Here is a 22844-nt window from a genome sequence, read left to right as displayed (position 1 = left end):
ATCTCACTTGAGTCTTACAACTTGTAATAGTAGGCTTGTTAGGTATTATCATCCCCATTTTATAGCTGAAGAAACAAACTGAGAGTAAAATGATTTGTATGTTTCATGACTGGTGGATATAATAGTCAGGACAAGAACGCAAGTCTCCTAAAACTTAGTTTAATGCTCTACAAGGATCTGCAAGCCCAGTCATGAAGCCCTAATTAAGAACTTCAGTTTTATAAGAATGGCAGAGAATATAGTTGCTTCCTCCTACAAAAATACACAGTTATAAAACTTACAAATGACTCCTTACTTTTTTATTTGAGTCCTCTTCTGAATTAGAGTCCTTCTCTGATGATGGTAAGTGTACCACACACTGAATTAGTTGTAAAACCAGTGCTGTAACCATCTGAATATACATAGGCTCTCCATCCATATCACTACTGTTTAACCTTTAATGGAGAAGAAAATATTTAAATCTTACAGAGTATGAAGAGAATTTCATTTTACATGTCATCTATGATCTGAAAGTTTCAGGATGCTTTCTTTACCAATATTTCTAGGCATTGTCTTTACTGCTTATAATAGTATCCTTAAGTCTAATTATTTCTAACTTCTCAAAAACCAACTAAATGCCTATGCATAGATAATTAAAATAGTCAAAGGAAAAATGCAGTATTTAATATAAAATTCTATACTTTATACACGTACTGCAGATTGAACAATTATAACAAAAAATATCAATATTTTTCAAAATGATTTTTAAAATGAGAAGTCTTCAGGATTTCCCAATGCCCAGGCATTCTGGTATTCATTTTCTTATTAAAATCTGCTACATAGTCAGCTCCTGATCATATGTTAGAGTATGAGTGACATAGAATATAAAATAATCTATGTTATAGAATATTTTATGACATAGAATATAAAAAATCAAATTTTAAATCTTTTTGTTTAAAAGATAGTTAAAAACGTAAGAATTCCTTTAGATGTTGATAGCTTTTCTTCAGGTTTTAATGGACAATAGATGTTTATCAATACACAGTCTAAAAAATTAAGATAAAAACAATTATTTTACAGAAGACAGCCTTCAAAGCAATCTAAATATAACCCTATATGCTAGGTCAACACATTTAATCAGCCAGGAATATTATAATGATAGTTATGAAAATCATGATGATTACCTATGCCAACAAAGGCAATAATGCTGACCACAGCAGTGGATAACATTCCTTAGTTACTCTGTGCTTAGTGATTAAGAGCGTTTAATTGTCATGTCTATTTTCTATACTTCTGTTAGAGTAATTTTTCAGCTGTCTTTTAAAAATATTATGTAATGACTTACTACTGTATAAAGGATTAAGTTCAAGTTCCTTCGTAAGGCTTATAAAATCCTTGAACTGCCTCTGACTCTGGAGCCGTATTTCCTATTGCTCTTCTCACAGGCCAATAGTTCTTAACCAGGGATGATTTTGCCCTTCAGAGAACATTTGCCAGTGTCTAGTGAAAATTCGGGTAATTGTAATTTGAAAAGGTGCATTTCTTTTGGTATCTATTAGGTAGAGGTCAAGGATGCTGCTAAGCATCTTACTATGTACAGGACAGCACTGCAAAAAAGTATTATCTGGCCCCAAATGTCAATAACGCCAAGACTGAAAATCCTTGCCACAGATCTTTACACTTGAGAATCACTGAACTTTTAAGTCTCTAAAATGTGCATTGTTATTTCTCACACCTACGGTATTCTTCACGCTGTTCTGAGACTGAATTGCCTCTCTTTTATTTGATCATCAAAATAAAAATCAGACAGAAATGATAAAGAATTAAAATATGATGGCTACAGTACAATGGAGTTCTTCATTATACTCAGACTTTGCTATAGTTAGTTACCTGAAGTTCCTTAAGCTCCTCTTGCTGGTAGGTAATCTTGCAAGTGAAGTAAAAATTTCTTCCAAAATTAACTGCCTATGTTTTTCATATCTTGAGAATACCTATTTAGTAATTATAAGATTCCAAATTTAGTTTGTTATAATTATTTGAAAATAAACAAAAATGATACTATACCATGTGATAAAAAATATTATCTGCCATTCAGAATGAAAATGTTTTCATCATCTTCGATGGCAATGACTTAATTTGCTCAACTTTTCTATCATTAATTATGACATTCTTGTAGAAGTCATAGTATGCTAGTTTCATCTAGAGGAATATGATATCTTGGGTATGAAACGTAAGCCAAGATTTAAATGATTTAAAATAATTGATTTTATAGTAAATATTAAGGAATTAACTGAAATATTTTTAAATATTTAGAAGTGTTTGAAATCTAAGGCATACTAAAATAGTCCTCACAGAAAACTCAAATCTGCATTAGTTTTTGCACATTTGGATTGAAGGATACCACTGTTATTTTTCTGAGAGATAACTAAAAATGTGAAGTGATTATACTTACTGCAGTGACTAACTTAATGGCACACAATTGTAATTCACTGACATTTTCCACAAAAAATGGTGTTATTCCCATTGATGATACCTGCACAGACACAGACAGTAATCAGTACACATCTGTAAGAGATTTCAGTAACATTCTGCCTTACTAAATCCCAAAGCATTCATAAACTTCTGGAAAACAGAAGAGCGTTTTCTTTTCCCTCATCAATCAGCACCTAGTTTTTCCTTTTGTTCCCTTTCACCCTCAAGCAAATTAGCACAGATCTTCCTTCACAGCTGCCATTCCTCTGATTTCTAACTTCTGGATTGATAAATGTCACAGGAATGTAAAAAACAAAAAAAGTTCACTGTTCTGGAAGAAGTATCCTCACATATTTTAAAGGAAATGATCATTTATCTTTCAAATAATTTACAGTTTAGAATTTATACTACATTCACCTGTCTTCTGCCCCAAACGTTTCTTTTTAAAACTTCCCTAGGCTCTTATTTCTTCCATTTAGATATAAAATACTCTGAATGGAAAAAATTAACATAGTGCTGGTATTATTGAGTGAGCGAGGTTATACTGAACTCAATTAGGTCCCTTATTCTCCTTTATTTTTTTGGTCTAGAAATATGGAAAATGCTTGAAAAAAACTTACCTGAAGAATTGTTGTGTCTGTAAGAAGCTGTATTTCTAGTAGTTCTGATAAGCTGCTAACAATGTCACAAACTTTATTATAAAGCATTACTATTACTCTTTGCTTATGGGTAGAACATTTAGCCCGTTTTGCCTTTGAACTTAACAAGCCTCCTAAAATGAAAAAAAAATCAAAACAAGGAATATATCAACTTTTAATAATGTTTATTAAAAAATAATAAAACCGCTTTCTGAATTAAAAGAACACACCTTTTTTCCCCCCCTATATAAAAATACAACCTGGCAAATAAAGCTGTCTATTTATTAAAAGAGAAAATTATTCTTTAGGGAATATTCAGTTAGAAAGTCAACATTCTTATAACAGATAATTCATGGTACATTTCAGTGGCTATTAAATTCTTGTATCTTAAGGATTACTTTATTTCTATTTTTTTCCACTGACTGGAGCAGGATATTAAGATTATATTTCCCTTGAAATCAACTTGCAATAATTAAACAACAGGTAATTAATGGTAGGTATTCGTGATCCAAGTTTGCCCTCCTCTTTAAATGTATACATGTTAACATACATGACTCATTTATAAAGATTATAAATAAGAGAAAGAATTATATATCTTTAATCAATCCATTTTGTAGATAGTATTTTGGGTAAAATTTGGGGGAAGTGATAAATGGAACCAGAAGCTACTATTACCTAGGAAAATCTCAGACCAGTAGAAATTACTTCTTATTATATGTAAATAGTTGCTAAAGAAATTATTACTGAACAAGTACTGGATTAAAACAAGTTCTATATTCTAGTCAAATGTAAGCCAGCGTTTATTACAATTTATATAATCAAACAATTTCGGTGCCATTTTAAGTCACTGCATTCTGACCCATCCGACGTGGTAAAATTATATAACAGGTAATTTTGATATTATACTAAAAAACTATCAGTATAAAAGGGCAAACTAACCTCCATGAGGATCTAATCTGTAAACAGGATCATACTGAGGATAAAGTGTATTCTGCAAATGAAATTTAGTGTACTGTATAACTCTTTCGATTACATCCTCAATATATACAGCTTTTGGCATGTTAGGGGATGTCATAATGTTGATAGTTGTAAGACAGGCATCTGCTGATTTTGTCACTCTCTCCATAATAAGGTCTCTCCATAACCTTTCTTCTTCTTCAGTATCATTATTCTATAAAACAGTACATTGTTAATGAAATGGAAATAAACACATTTATAGGTTAAATATTTTTAAAAAATTATAATATATTTGATTTTCACGGTTGAAAACTTGGTGAGAGTTATGGTGTGTGTATGTATATTTAAAGAATATCAGGAATGAAGTACAAATACTTAGATTACATTAAGTATGATTTGTTTCAATGTTTTCAAACATAATGTACTCTTATCTCCTAATTTCACCACTAAATGACATTCCAATCACAAACTTATAGTTATGTTTATCTTTTGTGTAATTTATTCAAATCTACGATTTTAGTTAAAGATCATAATTATACATAAATCATTTTGTGTTTGGGGTTAAAAACATTATGATAATATTAAAGCTTTTTAGTTCTGCTTGCTCTTGTGAGAGCAAATAAAAATTAACAACAAAGGATAGACCCTTATTTAAAAGTAGTAAAATGTTATCGACTCAAATCACTCCTAATAACTGTTTTTCAACAATACTGTATTTTTGAAACTGAGACTAAAAAGTGGTGATTATGTAGACTACTGAAAACATAATTTATTTTCTAAAATAGATTATTCAACAACTGACAGACTATATTTTAATTTACACATCAGCAACCTGCATTACAATTGGGAAAAAGTGCTTTAAATCTTACTTTTAAAGTGAAAATTCTTCTATCACATCCTTAGTTATGAAATATCAACTTTATGTTCTAGGAATACTTGTGTATGCATGCTATTCAAAGCTTATAACATTGGGAAAAGGAATAAATAAAATACAATATTTGTAAAACACAGAAGGGCTTTCTAAATCACTCATGCCTAAAAACTCTATCTCTTTCATTTTATTACTTACATACCTACTTAAAATAATAAAGTAACTTTTCTTTGATATTGAAATTGCTGTTTCGAAGAGTCAGTTTAGGAGGCTCATCACTCATATCAAACATTAAGGCTTAAATGCAACACACTAAATAGTGCTAAGGTTTTCAGGAATGAAAATAATTTCATTAAAACTGACTCAGCCAGTTCTCCAGAACTGTAGATTCTTGATATTTACCACAATTTCTTGCCAAAGTGTTTTAAATAAAACGTGTAGACTAAAAATGTAGTATATTGCCACTATAGGTCCTCTAATCCCTTAGTTTCTATGATTCAAAAACTAATTTAAAAAGGGCATTGGAAAAATATGGATATATTTAATAAAGCATAGAAATACCACCTGACATTATTTCTCTACATTTTTAAATTCCATGTAGATCACTTAGCACTCCTGTGGCTTCTGCAAACATCAAGAACATTTCCCTCACGAGATATAATCCAGTGCACGTGCTAAATACATATAGTACATATGTACATATGAGAATGGAAGTATTATCTACCAAAACTGTTAACAGTGGTTGCTGCTGGATGAAAATGGAACCTTTCTGTTTTTTGTGTTTTGAAAATTTTCTATAATACACTACTTTTGTAATCAGTCATTTAAAAATAAAGAAATTTCATTAACTCAAAACATTCCCAGATCCTTATCTCTTACATTAAATTCCAATAAGAATTAGTGTTTGAATTCATTAATGTTAGACACCAAGATCAATTCAAATGCACATATGATTTTGAAAGTCTGCTATAATGCTAGGAAGGTAGATCCCAGTTCATAAATCATTATACCACATTGCCACTGCTTTTGATAAAACACACTAAAATGTAACGACAGTTGCAGTTAACATTTATTGAGAACTTATAATGTGCCAGACATTGTTAAGCAGGTTACATGAATTAATTTATTTAATATCCTTTCAACAACCATTTGAGCTACATATAAAAACAATACATAAGGATTAACATTTTAGGATACATTAGGAAATCACCATAAGGTTTCCAACTATTTATTTCTCCAGGGAAGTTCAAGGAAAAGAATTACTACCTACTAACATTTTATAAATGAAAAGACATTTTAAACACTCATCCACTTACAAAAGGAAGAGCATAATGTAAGATTAAAGAATGGTCTTTTGAATTGAATGAATTTACATCTGTTACTATTCTTATTTATATCAAATCTGTGAATTGATAATGTGTAACATTAATTTTAAACAGCTAAAAATCCAATTCTAACTGCAAGGCTAAATGTGAACTAGTAAATGTGGTAACAAGCTCAAATTAATGAAATTTGGAATTTTCCCTATAAATCAAAGTTCCATATGAAAAATGTTACATCTTAACAATAGAAAGGGTAAAATTAACAACATGGATCTTAAACTTACATGATTTAACAAAGTGGAGAGCTTTGACCCATCTTGAATATTCTTCTCCAAGATATTTAGGACTTTCACAGTTTTGTCAGTGGAAAGCTAAAATTGAAGCATAAATTCTTTCATCAATCATTGGTAAATGTAATAAATTATTCAAGAACTATTCTGTACAATTATTCCCTTTGGCCAATGGAATATACAGCATTAACACCCTCTTAAAGAGTGGAAACATAAAACTTTCCTACTTAGATCCTCTACTAAAATCTGATTATGTAGAGAACTTAATTACTTGTTTTTGAAAGACAGATAGCAAACACAGAATGGGCACATATGTATGTTACTAACTCAAATCTTACCACATAGCTACTTAAGACTGAATTTGTTCTGATGTCTGGCCCCTTGCTCTCATGAAAGTGACACTGAACATGCATATGAACACACAGGCACAAACACACACTCTCTAAACATTTCATCTGTTGAATTAATTATAACATGGTTTCCACACTACAATGTTATTTAGCGGGTGTCTTAAAATCCCAGGTAATATTTTGAATAACAGAAGCCTGCATCTGAGAATGATAAAAGTTACAAATGTGATAACACTGCTTTATTTGGTAGAAATTTTTCTTATTTTTAAAATATGTTTCATTTCTTACAAATAATGTTTCCTATATTTAAAAACTTAATAGTTGATTTAGAGGTTCTGCGAGGAAGCAACTGTTACTCATTCCCTTGACTGAATAGGTCTCCTTTTAGACTCTTATCATGCAGCTAGGACACTTACTGGAATCAGCCAGAAGAGTCAAATGGGAGCATCAACAGAATAACCTGACATTAAGTACATTTTGATTATTCGTATGCTGGCTTACAGAAAAAATTTCCTCCAAATATTGCTTTAGATAATTTCACAACAGATTAAACTACTGAGACTTTTGGTAAACTGTCCATGCTTTGAAAATATTCAGCAAATTCACCTTTTGAAATAGAAATATTAGCTACATGTAACTATAGAACTTATGAAATAAAACCTAAGATTGGCATTGGCACTTCAGAAAACTGAAGCCATATTCCTGTATACAAAAGAAATCAACATATTCCTCATTGCACACAGTAATAGCAATGTGAACTAATAGTACATTAATTCTTGGTTAATTATGTGATATGTCTGTATAGCTTTAAAAACCAAACTCAAGGAACCTTTGTGCACTGTTGGTAGGAATGTAAATTGGTGCTGCCACTATGGAAAACCGGTATGGAGGCTCCGCAAAAAAATAAAAACAGAACTACCATATAATCAAACAATTCCACTTCTGGGTACATATCTGAAGAAAACAAAAACACTAATTCATAAGCTATATGCACCCCCATGTTCAGTAGAGCATTATTTACAATAGCTAAGACATGGAAGCAACCAAAGTGTCCACTCCACTGGTAGATGAATGGATAAAGAAAATGTGGTGTGTGTGTGTGTTTGTGTGTGTGTGTGTGTGTGTGTCTGTGTGTGTGTGTATTCAGCCATGAAAAAGAAGGAAATCTTGCCATTTGCAACAACATGGATGGAACTTGATGGCATTATGCTAAGAGAAGTCAGACAGAGAAAGATAAATGCCATTATGATCTCACCTATATGTGGAATCTAAAAAAAAAGAATTCATAGATATAAAGAACACATTGGTGGTTGCTAAAGGTGGGAAGTGGGGGTGGGTGAAGTTGGTGAAGGTGGTCAAAAGGTACAAATTTCCAGTTATGAGATAAGTACGTCCTGGGAATATGATGTACAGCACAGTGACTATAGGTAATAATACTGCAGTTTATATTTGCAAGTTGCTAAGAGAATACAACTTAAAGGTCTCATCATAAGAAAAAATCTGTAACTATGTGTGGTGACGATGTTAACTAGATTTACCGTTGTATCATTTTGCAATACATACAAATATTGAATTGTTACCTTGTACACCTGAAACTAATATAAATGAATACAAAATGAGTAAGTGATTATATCTTAACTTTGGAAAAAAACATTAAAATATTTCCCAGTCTACTTTAAAACTCAATAAATAAGTTTAATTTGTTGAGAGGATAAATTCTTCAGGTAAATATAGTCTTCTATTAATTCTTTTACTATTCCTGGAGCACAAATCATTATCTCTACATTATAGACTAAGAAACTTAAGACTTAAGAGTAGATAATTGTGTATAAGAGGAGACTGATTAGAAGATGAGGAGAGAGGATTTGTCTTGAAATTATATTTGCATAGCAATCATGCAGTGGTTTAGGGGGTGACTGGTAGCTCATAAAGATTATGGGAAGCTAGCCCTTGATGCTGTCACTATTGTTTAAAGTTATTATTAATGAAAAAATATTCTGCTATTCCATTAGTGTAATGAGACTACTCAGCAACAGAGAGCTCAGAGGAAAGACAACTCACGAAAGTCATTATAAAGCCTACAGCAATGAGGTTCTGTACTTATTAACAATTAATGTGTTAACAGACATAGAGAACAGACTTGTGGTTGCCAAGGGGGTGGGGGAGTGGGGAAGGGAAGGACTGGGAGTTTGGGATTAGCAGATGCAAGCTATTATATATAGGATGGATAAACAACAAGGTATATAGCACACGGAACTATATTCAATATCCTGTGATAAACTATAATGGAAAAGAATCTGAAAAAGAATATATATAGATGTATAACTGAATCACTTTGCTGTACAGCAGAAATTAACACATTGTAAATCAACTATACTTCAATAAATAAACTAAAAAAAACCCCAACAATTAATGTGTTAAAACCGTGGCTTTACTCTTTCACCAATGTAAATGGCTAAAGGAAATGTCAAAGAAAAATTTAGTGTATTTCTGCATTTAAATAATCTAAATATGTGAGACAATGAAAAAACAAACAGTGACAAAAATCCAGGACTGTGCCTCTTTCAATGCAAAAATGATTTTCTTTAGAATGATTGCAGAATATTTCTTGGATTCAAGCTTTGTTTTGTTTTTTTTTTTGTGGTACGCGGGCCTCTCACTGTTGTGGCCTCTCCCGTTGCGGAGCACAGGCTCCGGACACACAGGCTCAGCAGCCATGGGTCACGAACCCAGCTGCTCCACGGCATGTGGGATCTTCCCGGACCGGGGCATGAACCCGCGTCCCCTGCATCGGCAGGCGGATTCTCAACCACTGCGCCACCAGGGAAGCCCTGTTTTTTTTTTTTTTTTTCTTTTTTCTATGAAATAATTCTGGGAACTTCCCTGGTGGCACAGTGGTTAAGAATCCGCCTGCCAATGCAGGGGACACAGGTTCGATCTCTGGTCTGGGAAGATCCCACATGCTGTGGAGCAACTAAGCTGTGTGCCACAACTACTGAGCCTGCGCTCTAGAGCTCGAGAGCCACAACTACTGAAGCCCACGTGCCTAGAGCCCGTGCTCCTCAACAAGAGAAGCCAGTGCAATGAGAAGCCTGTGCACCACAAGGAAGACCCAATGCAGCCAAAAATAAATAAATACAATAAATAAATATATTTTAAAAAAATAAATAATAATTCTGTTACACTCTCAGAAGGCAACCGTGAATTTTCTTTTCATCATTACTTTATGTAAACTTTGCAATTTACCTTTAAAACTTTAATTTCAATTAAGTAAAGTTATAAATTTTACTTTAGTAGATACCTTATCCATTATACCCATTGCTTTAATTTTAGCAGATTCACTGCCAAGTTCGTTAAGTTGATGTTTTCCTAACAGCAGTTCCTGAGGAATTTCATCATCATCACCTGAAAAACCAATCCAAACATACACAGTTTAGGTAAAAGAAACAGCTCAAAATAGTAAGCTTTATTTCTTAATAATTTCTGGATATACAAACAGATATAAACAAACTAAAATAACATCCTAGGACGCCTCTGTAAACCTCAAGCAAACCCTGAATGAAAGGGGACAGAGGTTAAAATTAGAGCTCTGACTAAGATGGGAAGATGAGATATCTTATCTTTACTACTTTATGACCCTTCTCAACCAAACTCTCTGCCCCAGGAGGCTGACCTGTATGGACTACATCAACAGTCTCCCATGCCCTCTGGCTTCTGTTTGGGTTCAGCCAGTGGGTTGCCCTGTCAGAAGATCAAAGAGGAGGAGAGTGAGGTCAGGGTATTTATATCCCTGACTCCTTCCTTGCAAGGTCTGCTCAAGCTGCTTATGTCCTCTGACCAAAAGATTACTTCTTTTTTCACGGCAACCTATTCTACAACTTTTTTTCCTTTTCCTATTGACTGAGTTCTGTTGATTTCACTTTACCCTTGTTCCTTTGGGTGTAGGGATGGTAAAAGTTCGAAGTCTGGGTTTTGGCTGTATTCTGCCCCAATCTTTGTAATCAGTCTCTTTGTAAATAACTCCTTCTCAAATTATCCTAATTTGAGAGTGCCATATGACTTCCTGTTGGGATCTTAAATGACATGGAAGACAGTTTCCCAGCACAGAATTGGAAAGTTTTAGAAATGATGAGATAGATACTTCAAATAATGGGGAAATGCATTAATGATACTTAGGCAAGTAACTGTCACAAAAACAAATACTTTTAAAATAAAGGGTAATATACCTTTTAATGCATTTTCAAATAGATGTACTAATATCAGAATTATTGTACGCCATCTAGCTGTTGTATAAATTAGTGTTTGTATCTACTGAAAGTGGCATAAAATTGTTGAGAGTAGCTCTAAACACTGTAAGCAGTGTTTTTTTATAAGCCTAACACCTTTAGATCTATAGATATGACCTTTACATATTACCGTAAATGTAATATTACATTAATCCTACTGTATTGATTGCTTTTCTATTTTGTTTTCCATATTAGATTCTGTATTACTTAAAGCCAGAGGTTGGGGTATTTATCTCTGCACCTCTTGCACTTAACATACTACTGACAAACAGCCATTATTTAATAAATACTGGCTTTTAGAATAAATTAAATATGTTCCTATTTCTACATCTTTACTCATATTAGTACCCGTCTTATCTAGGGCCCATTCAAGTTTCATCTGCATAAAGGCTTTACTAATTACTCTAACCTACTGTGGTAGCTGCACTCTCAGGACTCTTAAAAAAACACTATCAACACTTAACTAATTTAATACTTGATTTTTATACCAAAGTTTTCAGTTACTTGATAACACAGACTAGACTTGACTCCACAGCTAGGTTTCAAGTTTCTTAAGAGCACAGACCATGCCTCTGTACTCTGTATCCACTAGAGTAACGGGCAGAAAGCTTAACACATAGGTAAATAAATATACCTTAAATTCAGTTTATATTTAGAGGTAAACAAATATATTTTAAAATGATTTTACCAAATGCAGTAAAATCCATATCTTCTAAATTATCCAAAATATTCTCTATTGAGGCTGTGAATCTCTTAAAAGTTGAAGAATCCATCATTTCTGGAAAAGAGGGGAAAAAACCCAAAACTTATTATCCACATTCCAAGTAGAAAACTGAAGTTGAAGACTATGAATAAAGACAAACTAAAATGTTACCTTCAGGTGTTAATTTTGGTTCATAAGCTTTCCGCTTCTTCTGTTTTTCTTTTTTCTTCATTTTTCTAGCAACTAAAATGAACAAAAAGAAATACTGAAATGCAGTAATTACAACTTAAAATATATGTATTTGTTTCACTTTCTTCCTGAACATTAAATACTTTAACAATAATCATTGCCAATCCAAACTTTTGTCTTGATTAAAAATTAGTTATTAGTCCATAAAAAAGGTATAAAAATTCTTCAAAGTTAAAGCCCTAAATTTAAAATCAGCTTATGTAAGAAATCCGTTGACACTGATGAATTACCCTCACTAAGGCTGGGAGGAGGAGAATAATCTTCCATGTCAGAATCTGACGGGCTTCGGTTTCGATAACGACCACCTGAACTCCTTCTTCCTTCATGAGAATGGCCACTTCTCCTATGATCCCCAGAGCTTCTTCTGTCACGCTCTTCATATTCCCAAGCTTTATCATCATCTTTTTTATGTCGTTTCCTAGAGGCTAGAAGCAAATCCCCATGACAAATAATTTACCTCATTTAAAAGACTATTAAAACTTGTACTTTAAAATGAATTACATGGAAGAAAAAATCTTCATTGTGGGGGTCTAGGAAATTCTGAATCATTCTGTTTAAGCAGAAATATAAATTGTGGTACAGAAATGGTATCACTTATTTTAGCATTTATCTAGATTTAGAAAATTTTACATGAAATGGGTTTGCTAATAAATGTAGATAGGAATGTTCTGGGAATTAAACCACAGTGCTCATTTCAAAGAGGTATTCAGTGAGTCAGTAAAGATAATATCTAAACTTCAGGGTTAATTAAGACATATAAAACAAACTTTATCTAGAGTTTGGATAAAAACCAGAAACACCTTTAAGCATTTGGATTGTTAATGGGGAGTGGGGTTTGGAGGAAAAGTAAACTTTTGAGAAAGTGTTACAGAATGTGGGTAACCACGCATACTGTCAATTAACAGCCAAGTTAAGCCCACAACTCAGCTATAAATTCAACAAACTCTGATAACCTAACATTGCAAACTACAAAGACAGAATAAACCTGTATAGTTGTAAATACTCACATACTGAATTCAGTTCTCCAACAATATACTTGCTTAAACCCAAGGAGACAACTTGTGAGCTTATGCATGCTAGGTAAGCATATTTATGTATGTTACCTTCAATCCCTTCCCCATTCTTCCAGAGGTATAAGCATTCTGCTAAAATCATCAGTACTGACAGGAGCCTCTAGGCAGAACTGGCAAACAGATCTCATCTGACACATCAACTCTGATCAACTGGTAGTAGCTGCCTAAAGCATAATGTTGAGAATAATTCTGAGCCCTGAGACAAAGCACTATATTTCAGCAAGAAAGACTGATTAGAAATGCCTGTCCAGTGAGAACTGGAGGGAATACAAGTGAAAAATATTTACTATACCTGCTCTAGAGTATAAGCACTACCACGTTAAAACCAGGATAGAGAACTGATATGTTCTACATCTTGGGATCATACACTGGTTGTTGGAGTGACCACTTGTTGCTGACAGTGAATTACTTTCTAGTCTGTTAATCTGAATCTGACTCCCTTGCTTTCTTGTGACTCGCTTCTATTCTGAATCCTTAACTATGACAAATACCCAAGTATTTAAGACAAAACTCTTGTTTGAGTCCCTAGTCCCCTACTTGGCTTAAGATTTAAGGATGCCAACCTTTGGCCCATGCACTCTATGCTTATGCCGATGTCCTTCTGTGTGGGTAATCAATGTCTATACCTTGGCTAATCTTACCTTTATATGCTGCCCTAGTTATTCCTATTCAAGAATCTACTGACAGCATGGCAAAGATAATTTTGTTTCCTCTTCTTTGTGGTCATAGGTTTGGCATAGCAAGAGGACGAATGTAAACGGATGTATTTAAATCTTCAGTGATTTTCTTCATAATTAGGCAAAAATTTGACTATGAAATATATGAAGGAGAGGCAGGATTTCCCCCCTTTTATGATTAGTGCGCCCTGGAACATTCTCTTAGTGAGGGGTTGTCTCATATACTAATAAAAGTAGGTGTGTATGCATGTGTCAGAGAAACAGGTCGTTTATGTATAGCATTCACTAAACGTTTTTTCAACAAGTACCGAAATACCTACTTTGAGGAATAACAACTAACAAGCAAACTTGTTCAGAAAGTAGTATTCTATGACCTCAAATATGACCTAGTTAGTCTTTTTGAATTTTAATTAATTTCATAAGAAATTTATTTCAATCCTTTAATTCTGTGAGTAGAAAATGCTTGAAAAACCTTATGGTTAGCAAGTACGTACAATATGCTGTATCGGTGGTAATTTTTATAGGTCTTGGAGATTTTTTTTTCACATTCATTAAACTAAGCAATTTGAAAAAAAAGGAATGGCAAATTAAGGAAAAAAAGAAACACAACTTCTATGATATACTGTATGCTGCAATAAGGTTCTATCAGGATCCCAATTCATTATGACTCGTCTGTTCATTCTCTATATGTCTTGTTACCCTGGAAGAAGCAGGGGAAGAATTCAACAGAGAGGTATGTAAAATATGACTTAGGTGTTTTCCACCCTAATCCTTTCCAAATTTCACCTGTATGTCTCTTTAGCTTCTTCTATCTCCCCTCCTCCTTCCCCAGCAACCCAGAGACTTTGTAATTGTGCTATGACTATCCAAATCTTTGTGGCCGAACTTTCAAAGTTAACCCTCAATAGTTCCCCCTATCTTTCAACAAAACTATTTCCGTAGTTTTAGATTTTTAGGAAACCAGTTTGATTAAACTGCAATAAAATTTTGTTTCAAAAAGGTCTCTCTCTCTCAAATCAGGATAATGCTTGCTACTATGTTCTCATAATATTTTTACATTTTGTATTGTACTCTATTTTTATTACATTATTTTTGGTGTGGTATAATGGCTATTTGGTTGTTTATGTCAGTTTCTTTCATCACTCATTTCAGTGGCCTCAGAGTCAACTTTTCTATAGTTACTTGTACAGAAATAAACCCCCCCAAACCAGGGAACTATATTCTAAGGTCTCTTGAAAAACCCAGAGAAACTTCCCTTTTTCCTAGCAGGGGCTGAAGCTAAGGTTCCTTAACTAATATTAGCTTTCAATATTTTGGGGCATAGATCCATGGCTTTTAAGATGTAATTATGTGCTCCCGTAAGATGAGACAATATCTCTCATCATAGAAAGCAAAGAACAGAAGTTGCAATGAGGACAAACATGAGGCATGTGTGGCTCTCTCCTCTATTTTACATTTGGTGGGCTTTTCTGATTATGCTACCCTTTTTACTTAACTGTGAGGTAGCTACAAAATTCTCATCAGCTTAGCAATGCAGGCAGCCACTCTCAATTAACTGGAGTTGAAGTGTGATTTGAAATCAGTCTGCAATTAAGGAACTCCTTTTTAGTTATTCCTTTTAGAAATGGGTGAGGTATCAGGGGAAAGGAAGGAAAGTGAAGCAGAGGCATGTATACAAAGGGGAGTGAGTTTCTAGGACACCAGATCTCCTTACTCTTCTCTCTTTCCAGATCATATGTTCCCGTATGAACAAAATGTTTGATTATAATAAAAATATTAGCTTTAGCCATTGAAATATACTGCATGTAAATACATCTCATGATAATACAAATTATAACACTTATACATATAATTAAATGTCAGATTAATTTTGCCATATTTTATTTCAATTTTAAAACTTTGTTCAGACTTGTTCAGTATTCATAATCTACTGCTCATAGCTCAAGAGCTCACAATTTTGAGAAGATCAGAGTAAACGAACATAGATTAAAAACTCTGGAGGTGAAGGGCTTCCATCAGCGATATACATTTTAAAATGGCAGCATGCATCTGTCCTTCCTGCCCTTGCTTGTCACACCTCAATCTACGGACACTAGGTGGAAAAGGTAGAACACACTGGTAGTCTTCCCACTTCTTTTGGTCATAATGACTAAGTCAGTTGGCACACAAGTGAAGATCTCCCATAGTCTGTTTCCACTGAATGCCGTTTAAGTCAAACAAGGTTGCTGACCCCTCTTGGCTAGGCTCAATTCTCTTGCTCCAGTAGAAGGAAGATAGGGATAAAAGAGAAGAACTTTTTCAGTGGACCAGTAGGAAGACAGGCGAGGTATAGCAAGTCTAGTGCAAAGACAGGTGATCACAGTGTTGTAGAGAGGTAGCTGTGTAGTGAAGAAGCCAGCTCTGGAAAACAGTGAAACAAGGGAGGAATTCCAGGACACAGCTGGGCAAAAAGGAGAAGCCAGGTCCAAACCACACAGATAATTGGCAATGTGGCTAATCCATTCATAATTTAGTGATAGTATGGTTTAAAATATTTCTTCATCTGGCTATCTCCTACGTGTCCTTCAAGACTCAACTCAAGTGTCACCTCTTCCAGTAAGCGTTCTCTGAACCCCAGTATAATTTTGATGCCAATCCAATGTGCTCCCACAGCACCCTGGATTTACTATTATCATTGCACTCTTCTCACTGTACTACAATTGTTTACATATTTCCCCCATTAGACTGAAGGCTCTTCAAAGATAGGGGCCACATCCTATTTGTTATATTTTTATTCTCACTGCCTAGCAGATAGTAGGAGCTCAATAAATGTTTGCTAAATGCATATAGAGGCATACTTGTGTTATCTGACACTAATTATAACTCATTAAAAATTTTTTTCTTGGTGCCAACTGATCTCATCTTTCACACATTTTTAAGTACAAAGAAAAAAACTTGCTATACTATATTATGATCACGGTACTCTTGCTAACCCCCCAAAATTATAAATGAAACAAACATATCAATCTGCTTTTTAATTCTAAAGTAATAATAAAGTTATATACTTACATTCAAAAGCTTCTTCACTATCATTATCTTCATCTGAACTGATTTCAGCATATTTTGGTTTTTCATTAACTGTGCTACGCTTGCGTTTATTCATTTTCACACGTTCACAAAGTGGCATGGTGGATTCAATTTCTGCCAGGAGTTCGGGGGGTAATTCTTTTAACACTGATTGATCTATACTACCTATTAATAAAAGGTAAGAAAAAATATAAATCTGAAGATAAAAGGGAAATTTTAACTAAATTAAGCACAATGAAATATTAATATTTATGTAAGTTTTCTAAGTCACTTTTGTATTTTAATAAGACACGTTCATATTTACAACTGTAACAGTCTTAATCCTAAACTGATAATGCAGCTTTTAATACATATATCATCATATAGCAACTTTTAAAATACATACTTATTATCATAGCAACGGAGGGTAGTTATATCATCAATTTTTACTACAATTAGTGCCTTCATTTGTCTGCATTGACTAAAAACTTTCTGAAACTAGAGATCCACTTGCATTATCAGGTGTATTTGTAGTCGGGGGTACATCTCACATTCTTGGTAGCACCCAAATTTGTTTTATAGAGGTCTGGAGCAGTTAGTTTGAAAGCAATGCTATCCATCAGTACAGATGAGAAGAGTTGGAAGACACTTATCACCTCATTCTCTTCTACTTAACACTCGCTTCTCATCCGCTATCATCCTGGTGGCCCTGTGCCGTGGCTGTGACAAGAGTTTTATATGCTTTTACCCATCACTGTCTATTTGAGAGGCACCGTAATGCCTTTACTGTTACGGAAAATTTCCTCAAACAGATAAACCAAAATATGCATTTAACTGAACATAACAGGAACATGAAAGGCAAGATAAATGGAAAACAATACTTTAATATATAAATGTCAATAACTGAAAAGAGTAAATTCAAGCCTGTTATGAAATAAATTCATATTTTTCCATGAAAGAGTAAAGACAGGATAAACATATATCAACAAAATATAATTAGAACTACTAACATAATATTAACTATTTAATCCTACACACATATACACAAACACACAAACAGCTGCTATGAAGAAATAAATCCATAACATCCTGTTGAGAGCTTAAAAATAAAGCAGAACTAGAAAAAGTTATTTATTCAGGATAATTTGTCCTTGATGCCTAAAGATGACGATTTAAACTTAACCATGCAAATCTTTGAGTGGAAGTATAAAAATGATGTCTTACCTGCTAAATTTTAAGAACTGGGAGCAAAGAGTACCTTAGTGGTTTACAGCAGGAAGTATTAGTAACTATAATCAACATTAAGACTATAACATTCAAATGATAATAAAGAATAAAAATAAATAATTCCAAAAATAAATGGGTACTGATTAAGACAATTTAAAAGCCTCAAGAATATACAATACTAATAATATAAGAATATGAAACATAAATTATTAATCTCAAATGAAGAATAATCCTTTTTTTATTCATCATGAAACTTTTATTCAACATCATGGAGTTATTTCAGTAACTGTTAACCTCTATTCTTCTAAGGACACGCACAGCAACAATTTTACCCAACAAAGACGTAACATTCGTGACTAGTAATATTCCAAAGACTTCATTGCTTGGAATTGTGACATATTCATGTTGAGTTTAACTTATCTGTGTCATTTTCAAATCATGTTACATTTCTTTGTTCTGTCTTTCTTAATTTAACTGTATCTTATCAGTGAGCTCCACTTTTTAGAATATTATTAGAGGTAAAAAATCAACTTTAGCTTTGGATCGTCAGTATCTTCAACCCCCCAAGGTAAACACACTCTTCATCTCATTTAGAAGTCCTTAATGCTCTGAGCACCTCTAACTAAATATGTGGTTTTTTGATGGAAGGATCATATCTTCTAGTATGTATCTTCCCCTTTCCACATGACCTACAATATTAAGTATGTATATATAGATGGTCAATAAATGATTTCTGACTCTTTGGTTCACAATTACTTATGTTCACTTACAGATGTACTTCCTGTATAATTTCAGAATTGCTATATTTTATACAAATGAAGACAGTTCCAAATTTTTTTTAATGGAAATTCTTTTTTGTACTACATGAAACATAACCTTTTGGAGTCTATAAATATGGATAACCCAAAGTATTTGGCTTTTAGTTCACCATGAGATTTTTTTTTAAGAAGCAGATTTACCTAATTGTTATGTTCTGCTTAAATTTCCATTCACAAAGATATGCTGACTTGATAAAATATCATAGAATTATTCTGCAGATAAATATACAATAAATAATCAAGGGTTAAGATATGTATGGGTACTTGCACTCTCCTTACAATGGTTTATTATATCCCAAGAACAAGGACTCTGCTCTCTTTGTTCTCTTTTTAAAAAAAAAAAATCAGCACAATAGCCAAATACAGAAAATTTATGTCTTATATCTGATAAAGCAGGTAACAAAGTTTATTCATTGTAGTTTACCATTTCTTATTCCCTAAATTAAAAATAATACTATCAGATTTAAGAGCTCTACTATTCTGCACATCATTTTAACCTCTGTACAACTCTGAAAGTTACGGCAGTATATTTCAAAGACCAACTGTTCCACTTCTAAAGATGACCAACTTAAAAAAAAAACAAACCCAGCAATGGTTAATGTCTCTCAGTATACTGTCCTCCAAAAGTGGACTGCCTCATTTTGAATAGAAATATCTCTTCCACAGTTTTATGTATTTTCTGTATTTCTTCCTTTTCATAAAACACTTTATAAATTGACTCAGCAAGGTCCCTTGATTATAAAGGGTAAGCAATAAAATGCTTGACATTCCCATACTCACACTCAGGATCTTTAATACATGAAAGTTTGGATAACTGACTCAGCTTCAAGAGAAATGAAAAAAGCGTGAGTACTGCAAATGATCCCTAGAACATATCTGGTTACGTTCTTTTCCCTGAATTAGGTAGGAAATAGTCCTTTAAATAATGCAAATACAGTGTTTAACTGGCTACCTCTTAATACGTTGATGATTTTAGAGATTATTGTTGTTTGCTGAGCTATTTGTTCTTAAAACCTTCAGACTGCTAATACTTTATGATTATCTTTCTCACCTCATTTCTCTCGTCCCAGCTACTTTATGCTTTACATCAGGTTGTTTGAAATACCACAAAATTTTAACTTAGTGGCTTGAGGGATAATGCCATTTAGTCACAATTTTGTTTGGCACCACACTTCTGTAGATATATATTCCATTAGATACAGTGTATCTCTGTTTTCTGGCTCTAATAAAGCTAAAGAATACATTTAATTCTAGATGTGCTACATTTTAGCAACCTTGGTTTTCCAGTATAAATCACTCATACTAGCTAGCACATTTACCAGATTATTAAAACCAGAAGTCATCAAAAGACTTAAAAGTCCCGAAGTGTCACTGATTTGATAACTAACATTGTGTTCTGTCTGTTTCTTTAAATGCGGAAACCCTGAGATTAAAATAAATCACTTCAATCAATGAACTCTTTAGGACTGAAGCTTCAGACAATGGAAGCCAGTCATGTTCAGAAACAAACCAAGAAACTCACATAAACCTCCAAATTTGGTAAGTCATAAAAAAACCTTGAGTAGGCATAATGTAGTTCAGTGACAATCCTTCCAATAACCTAGCACAAATGGATCTTTTACTTCAATCAGGGTCAAAAAGAAAAAAAAAAGTTCAGAAGTGCAGGTTGTCAATCTGCCCCTCTTGGAATCCTAAGTTAATATGGTTTGAAGACATGTATTTTTTGGTGCAAATGGTTTCTAAATGCAAGTCAACTTCTTTATTTGAAGCCACTAATAGGAAGAGCATCCAAAGAGTATGAAATGCTGATGACACAGCCTTGAAAAAAGTTAACATTTGGGAGGCAGAAACAAAGGGAGGCAACGTGAAGAGAAGCTGAAAAAACGTGGGGTTTAACTATGAGACCAGAACACTGAATGTTCCTTCCACAGGCACCCCCAACGTTACCTAATCTGATGCAGAACAAGGGGTGAAGATGAAGACTGTGCACTAACAGCCAAAATCCAAAGTGAACGTAGGGATATTGATGAATAAAAGTTTTGAGGTCACAAAACACTGACTTTAGACAAAGAACTCTGACGTGTATTTTATCAATTATTTGGAAAGAGCAATAGCAAACTAGGAAAAAGGAGATATTACTTTTTGGTGCTAAGGCTCCTTGGTTGAGTGAAAATGAGGGGAATGAAATTCACATCTTCTACAGTAGATGTTAACAGTCATCAGGATAATAAGGGGGTTGGATCTGTTTATAACTGAAGAGGAGGTCTTAATTTAAGGAAAGAGGGGATCAGGTAGACTACACCCTCTAGAAGAAAAGGATCAAGAAATAACTGAAAGGTATGTTTTTTTGTGATGGTTCAGGATAAAAAGAAATGATGTATAATGAGATAATCATGTTTAAAGTTGTCATAATTTTGGTAAAGAGGCAGAAATCCTAAGCATTAGCTAGAAGCTTGTTCAGGATTGTTTTTTTTTTTTAATTTAAAAAGAAAGACTAGTTATTCATTTGTGGCTATGGAGCAGTCATCAGGGTCAAATTTGAAGCTATTCTCTTCCTGATGGTCTTTGAGAAATACTCCTGAAACTAATGTAAATCATCATTATATAATCACTATATAAAGAATGCTGTAACCTAAGAACTGGCAAGTCTCCCTTTAAATTTTAGCCAGCAATTTTTCAAGTTGCAGATTGTGACCCATAAGCAAGTTGTGGAATCAGTTTTGTAGGTGTTGACTAGCAATATGTTTAAAATGAAAGAGAAGATGTTAGTGTTATGCCTGTAGTAAAGGTAGGTGTTGTTATTATGTGTTTGTATGTGCATATTAGGTCACAACATGCATCTTATTTGTCTTAGGTCACAATCAAACTTTATGGTTGCCATGTTTCTCAAAACAGGAATCAATTCAAATTGAAAAGGTCCTTCTAATTTAATCTACCCAATGTTTCTTTTTTTCTTTTTTTTTGGCCATGCCAGGCAGCTTGGGGGATTTTAGTTCCCTGACCAGCGATTGAACCCATGCCCCCTGCAACGGAAGCGTGGAGCCCTAACCACAGGACCACCAGGGAATTCCCAGCCCATTGTTTCTTAAACTACAGGTTCAGTGAAAAATAAACTATAATTTAAATAATATACTCAAATCAAAGTGATTCTACTCATTATAAGTTGACAGAATATTCACTACCTTAAGTTGATAGAATATTCACTACCTTATGTTGATAGAATATTCACTACCTTGTATCAGAGAACTTAATTATCTACATTTTTAAGTCTGATATAAATGTTGCCAATACTACACTTTTGAAGCCCTGTTACAATAAAACCTTGGATACTCAGAAATTACTCTTTTAATTATTTTTTATGTAAACCTTTCTAAAAAAGCACTTTATGCATCTTTTTTTAACAAGACAAGTTTCTTGACTCATGATCATCATTGAAAAGATCAAGTTTTCCACTTTGCTTTACATGGCAATGCCTTTAGGAGTTAACTGCTATGCATAAGACTGTTTGAAATGATATAAAATGATCTACGCTTTCCTTCTGAGTTCTGTAGGTCTGCTTGCAATTTGCTGAAATGTGTACACTCAGATTCTGCTAACAGTGTAGATAGAATATATAACACACAGCAAATGGTGTTCAAATCCTTCAACCCATTTATACCATCCTTGGAAATTTATTCCAAGGAAATTTGTATAACAAAAGGTTCTATGAAGAAAGATGTTTAGATCAGTTTTATCTATTGTAATATCAAAATGTCCAACAACAGGGGAACACAGTGGAAGAGTAAATCATATTAAGTATAATTATGAACAATGTTAGTACAGAGATAGTAAATGTAAAGAAAACAGAATGCAAAATGATAGGTATACTACATTGCACCTTTGTAAAA

General features: G+C 33.4%; 1 protein-coding gene across 3 annotated transcripts in view; it reads right to left on the bottom strand.

Annotated features, from left to right (window-relative positions):
* NIPBL (NIPBL cohesin loading factor) overlaps window positions 1–22844 on the bottom strand; it is a 191879-nt gene that overhangs the window by 55530 nt on the left and 113505 nt on the right. For all 3 annotated transcript variants that reach the window (XM_030882092.3, XM_030882091.3, XM_030882090.3), the window contains exons 11-21: window positions 16916–17098; window positions 12348–12542; window positions 12040–12111; window positions 11854–11943; window positions 10181–10284; window positions 6524–6610; window positions 4029–4260; window positions 3072–3223; window positions 2432–2512; window positions 1870–1970; window positions 296–434 (exon numbers count right to left, since the gene is read on the bottom strand). In XM_030882092.3, the coding sequence (XP_030737952.1) occupies window positions 296–434; window positions 1870–1970; window positions 2432–2512; window positions 3072–3223; window positions 4029–4260; window positions 6524–6610; window positions 10181–10284; window positions 11854–11943; window positions 12040–12111; window positions 12348–12542; window positions 16916–17098 (1436 nt within the window). The remainder of the gene's footprint in view (window positions 1–295; window positions 435–1869; window positions 1971–2431; window positions 2513–3071; window positions 3224–4028; window positions 4261–6523; window positions 6611–10180; window positions 10285–11853; window positions 11944–12039; window positions 12112–12347; window positions 12543–16915; window positions 17099–22844) is intronic.

The sequence above is a fragment of the Globicephala melas genome, chromosome 3 (genome assembly GCF_963455315.2).
Source record: "Globicephala melas chromosome 3, mGloMel1.2, whole genome shotgun sequence".
Taxonomy (NCBI): domain Eukaryota; kingdom Metazoa; phylum Chordata; class Mammalia; order Artiodactyla; family Delphinidae; genus Globicephala; species Globicephala melas.
Note: the sequence above shows the minus strand (reverse complement) of the source record. Positions and strands in the feature narration are given on the sequence as shown.